The sequence below is a fragment of the Protobothrops mucrosquamatus genome, unplaced genomic scaffold (genome assembly GCF_001527695.2).
Source record: "Protobothrops mucrosquamatus isolate PMUCROS unplaced genomic scaffold, P.Mucros_1.0 scaffold3199, whole genome shotgun sequence".
In the NCBI taxonomy this organism is placed as follows: Eukaryota; Metazoa; Chordata; class Lepidosauria; order Squamata; family Viperidae; genus Protobothrops; species Protobothrops mucrosquamatus.
In genome coordinates, this window is record NW_015389197.1 from 48739 (window position 1) to 54138 (window position 5400).

Consider the following 5400-nt stretch of genomic DNA (forward strand, 5'->3'; position numbering starts at 1 on the left):
AGGAAGGAAGGAAGGAAGGAAGGAAGGAAAAGATGAAGAAAGTTGAAAGAGGGAGGGAGGAAGGAAGGAAGGAAAAGATGAAGAAGAAAGTTGAAAGAGGGAGGGAGGAAGGGAGAAAGGAAGGAAGGAAGGAAAAAAGGAAGGAAGGAAAAGATGAAGAAAGTTGAAAGAGGGAGGGAGGAAGGGAGGAAGGAAGGAAGGGGAAGGAGGGAAGAATAGGAAAGATGAGAAGGAGAAAAAGAAGTGGATGGAGAGAGGCAGGAAGGAAGGAAGGAAGGGAGGAGAAAGAAAGAAAGAAAGAAAGAAAGAAAGAAAGAAAGAAAGAAAGAAAGAAAGAAAGAAAGAAAGAAAGAATCAGTTTGATGGATAGAGGAGGGGATTTTCCTCCTGTCTGGAGAGATGCTCCAAATAAAATCCAGGCACCAAACCCCCCCATTCCTTCCCCCCTCCCGCTCTGGCATCTTTCCTCTGGGGGGGCCGGTGAGGACCCCAGGAGACCCTCCCTCACCTTCGTAGTGGGCGGCGCAGATGTTTCCCGTTCGGCAAGGCCGAACCCGTTTCCCCTTCTCGGCTGAAAAAGAGGGAGGGGGTTATTTTTTGGGGGGGGGGGTTGAAGGACCCCAGAGAATAAAACATCGGGGGTCAATTTTCCTGGCTGTCAGAGTACAAGCAGTCCTCGAGTTACAACGGTTCATTTAGTGACCGTTCAAAAGTTACCACGGCACTGAGAAAAGTGACTTAAATGCCCCTTTTTCACACTTACGACCGTTGCCGCATCCTCGGGGTCACGGGATGGAAATTCCAGACGCTCGGTAACCGATTCGCGTTTACGACGGCGTCGCTGTGTCTCCCGGGGGTTGTGTGATCCCCTTTGGCGACCTTCTGACACGCAAAGTCCATGGGGGGGGAATCCAGATTCACTTAGCGACCGTGTTACTTAACAACGGTGGCCCCGCCAAAAGAAATCCCGTCAAAAGGGACCAAACTCATTTAACAAAATGTTTCACTTAGTGACAGAAATTTTGGGCTCCATCGCGGTCGTAAGTCGAGGACCACCCGTAGAAGGCAGAGAGGAAGCAATTGCTCTCCGCCCTAACCGAATCGTGTGGGTGGTCCTCCGCTTACGACCCACAATTGGGACAGGTTTCGTGGCTAAGCAAGGTGTCCGTTGACCGAATCGTGCTCGGTTTGGCAAGTTTTGCCGCGGCCGCTAAGCAAATCTGTGCAGTCGTTCAGCGAATCTGGCTCTCCCCCCCCATTGACTCTGCTTGTCGGAAGCCGGTTGGGAAGGTCACAAAGGGCGATCACGTGACCACGGGGATGCTGCAGTGGTCGTAAGTGCGAGGACCGATTGCAAGTCCCTTTTTTTCAGCGCTGCTGTGATTTTAAACCAGGCAGCTCCAAACTTGTTGACTTTCAGACTTGTGGACTTCAACTCCCAGAATTCCTCAGCCACAAGTCATAAGAGGGTCATAGTTCCCTCACGCTGGCTGAGGAATTCTGGGAGTTGAAGTCCACAAGTCATAAAGGGGTCATAGTTCCCTCGCGCTGGCTGAGGAATTCTGGGAGTTGAAGTCCAAAAATCATGAAAGAGTAATAGTTCCCTCATGCTGGCTGAGGAATTCTGGGAGTTGAAGTCCACAAGTCATAAAGGGGTCATAGTTCCCTCACGCTGGCTGAGGAATTCTGGGAGTTGAAGTCCACAAGTCATCAAAGGGCCAAGTTGGAAGACCCCTGCTTATGGACTTCAACTCCCAGAATTCCTCAGCCATAAGTCATAAAAGGGTCAGTTCCCTCACGCTGGCTGAGGAATTCTGGGAGTTGAAGTCCACAAGTCATCAAAGGGCCAAGTTGGAAGACCCCTGCTTATGGACTTCAACTCCCAGAATTCCTCAGCCATAAGTCATAAAAGGGTCAGTTCTCTCACGCTGGCTGAGGAATTCTGGGAGTTGAAGTCCACAAGTCATAATAGGATCATAGTTCCCTCATGCTGGTTGAGGAATTCTGGGAGTTGAAGTCCACAAGTCATAATAGGATCATAGTTCCCTCACGCCGGCTGAGGAATTCTGGGAGTTGAAGTCCACAAGTCTGAACGTCAATAAGTTTGGAGACCTGAGCTTTAAACAGTCGCTAAATGAGTAATTGTTAAGTCGAGGACTTTTGTGCATTCTGCCCAGTCTTCGAAGGAGCGACTCACCTTGCCTTCGATGCCGCAGCGCCCCCTGCTGGGCAAAATGGTGCAGGAACTTCCCTTGGTTGTTCCAGCTGGAGGAGAGCACCACCTAAAGGAGTTGAGAGGTACTGCAGGTTAACGCCAAATTTGGGGGGGTTGGTAGAATCAACCCCAAATTCCAATTCAAATCCCTAATTTGGCAAAAGCAGCTTTGCAGCCCCTACGAAGCACATCAACCCCAAAACATGGGACGCGCTCAGCGAACGTCTCGAAGCAGCGAGCCAAGCTGCGTGTTACACGGAAAGGTAGCCAGCTTTGTCGGCATGTAACAATCCACAAAGGAATTGGACCAATTCTTCTTCTGGTCCACCCCCAATTCTCCCTTGGTTTTTCCTTCTTCTTTCCCACCACAAAAAGCAAATTGTTGCACGTTTGCGGCTTCATCTCTTAAAATCAATTACAAAATTCAATCTCTAGCACACCCCCCCCCACAAAAGAAAAGAAATTTAAGTCTAAGAGAGCATCAGAACGAGATTTTCCAGATTTACAAAACAGGCGCCGGACTCATTCCTCAACAGCATTTACTCATGCTAGACTTATGGAACCTCCATGTTCAGAGGCAGTCTACTCCAGAATACCAATATCTTGGGGAACAAACGAGGAAAAGCAGGGGGTTGGACTAGAAGACCTCCAAGGTCCCTTTGTTATTCTATTCTGTTCTGTTCTATTCTATTCTATATTTTATTATTCTATTCTATTCTACATTTTATTATTCTATTCTATTCTATTCTATATTTTATTATTTTATTCTGTTCTATTCTATTCTGTTCTGTTCTATTCTAGTCTACATTTTATTATTCTATTCTATTCTTTTCTGTTTTATTCTTCGAACAGTGACTAAATGAACTGTTGTTAAGCTGAGGATTGCAGATGGCAGAAAACAGCCCATTGCACAAAGTTGCCAATAATAACAATAACAATAACAACAATAAATTTGGAAGGGACCCCCTACTCAGGCAGAAAATCCTATACCATTTCGGACAAATGGCTGTCCAGTCTCTTCTTAAAAGCTTCCAGTGTTGGAGGGAGGGAGGGAGGGAGGGAGGAAGGAAGGAAGGAAGGAAGGAACGAAGAAAGGAAGGAAAGAAAAAAAAGAGACTCGGAAGGAACCTTGGAGGTCATCTAGTCCAACCCCCTGCCCCGGCAGGAAACCTTAACCCATTTCAGACAAATGGCTGTCCAGTGCATGCCAAATAAAATTCTTCACCGCGGTGGGGCAAAAACATCCGTTCGCTTACCGGGTCCAGCTCCTCCGACAGCAGTTTCTGAGGAACAAAAAGAAGAGCTCAAGTCAAGCCACTGAACTACACAAACCATCCTCCCCAACTTTGTCACAATTTCCAAAGAGTGAAGAGGTCAATTTGAAAATCGAAACCCTTTTTTTTTTTTTGCATGTGTGCCTGGCTGAGGAATTCTGGGAGTTGAAGTCCACAAGCAGGGGCCTTCAAACCTGCCCCTTTGATGACTGGTGGACTTCAACTCCCAGAATTCCTCAGCCAGCGTGAGGGAACTAGGACCCCTTTACGACTCGTGGACTTCAACTCCCAGAATTCCTCAGCCAGCCTGAGGGAACTAGGACCCCTTTATGACTTGTGGACTTCAACTCCCAGAATTCTTCAGCCAGCGTGAGGGAACTAGGACCCTTTTATGACTCGTGGACTTCAACTCCCAGAATTCCTCAGCCAGTGTGCCTGGCTAGGGAATTCTGGGAGTTGAACTCCAGAGGTCATCAACGGGCCAAGATTGAAGACCCCTGTTTTAAAGTGTTTGCCCACCAATCAGGGCTTATGCTTGAAGAGGAGATGGGGGGGGGCAATTCCTCCATGGGAAAAGTTTGAAATTTAGTTGAGGGGTGGTGGTGGTGAGCAGGCCCGAGCGGAGGTTGCTATGGCAACATAGCAAAACAGATGTCCCAATTCCCCAGCTGTTTGGGCCTTGCAGAACAAAACAAAACAAAAATAATTTTAAAAAAGCAGATTTGCGGATTGTTTTGCGCTCAGCTGGCGGCGAGAGGTTTTTAAAATAAAATTAAAAAATGCGCAGGTTGGCAGGAGGCCAAGCTCATCTATCTTTAGCTCCAGCAAACGGAACAGACCTCAAAATCACGAGGTTTTTTTTTTAAAAATATATACGTATATATATTATTGGGCTGGGGATGCAGGCCTTCCAGATGTGGGGCTGGAGGGCTGCAACATCTGGGGACACCTGTTTGGGGCGTGCGGGGGTGGGCCGGGCCTGCAATCGTCCCCTAGTTCTGTTTAATAACTCTCTTTTTGCTCCGGCGCGCAGAGTTCAAACCACGTGATTAGAAAAAACAACAACCAAAGATCCAAAAATGTTTTTCTGGCATAAAAAGTATTTTTTTTCCCAGCCGATTGTAATAAATAAAAAGAAAAAAAAAATAGCATTAAAGCAGCAGAGTTTATCTGGGCAGAATTAGGCAGTGTTGAGAAGAAAAGTTCTCGCAAACAAGGCAGTGGGTACGGATATGGACTCCCCGAGCCCTCTGCACACGCTCCGTGGTTCTCATCCTCTGTCAACCTATTTGTTTTATTTTGATTTATTGATCTGTTTGTATCCTGCCTTCCTTATTTTTACAAGCCAGCCAAGGCGGGGAACATATCAAAGACGTGTTCCTCCTCCTATTAAACCATCACAACATCCCCGTGAGAGGGATTGGGCCAACGTCGCCCAGCTGGCTTTCATGGTTAAGGCACAACTAGAATTCCCTGTCACCTGGTGGTTGGTCCAAAATCACGCAGCTGGCTTTCATGGCTAGTGCGGGACTAGAATTCCCAGTTTGCTGGAGGTTGGCTCCAAGTCACCCAGTTGGTTTTCATGCCTAAATTGGAACTAGAACTCATCGTCTCCTGGTGATTGGCGTAAAGTCACCCAGCTGGCTTTCGTGCCTAAGGCGGGACTAGAACTCCCTGTCACCCGGTGATTGGCCCAAAGTCACCCAGCTGGCTTTCATGCCTAAGGCGGGACTAGAATTCCCTGTCACCCGGTGATTGGCCCAGAGTCACCCAGCTGGCTTTCATGCCTAAGGCGGGACTAGAACTCCCTGTCACCTGGTGACTGGCCCAAAGTCACCCAGTTGGTTTTCATGCCTAAGGTGGGACTAGAACTCCCTGTCGCCTGGTGATTGGCCCAAAGTCACCCAGCTG

General features: G+C 47.9%; 1 protein-coding gene across 1 annotated transcript in view; it reads right to left on the reverse strand.

Moving 5' to 3' along the window:
* The window catches only part of TNFSF12 (TNF superfamily member 12), a 10978-nt gene that overhangs the window by 1967 nt on the left and 3611 nt on the right, over positions 1 to 5400 (reverse strand). The window contains exons 2-4 of the mRNA XM_015826599.1: positions 3472 to 3498; positions 2198 to 2282; positions 509 to 571 (exon numbers count right to left, since the gene is read on the reverse strand). Of these exons, the coding sequence (XP_015682085.1) occupies positions 509 to 571; positions 2198 to 2282; positions 3472 to 3498 (175 nt within the window). The remainder of the gene's footprint in view (positions 1 to 508; positions 572 to 2197; positions 2283 to 3471; positions 3499 to 5400) is intronic.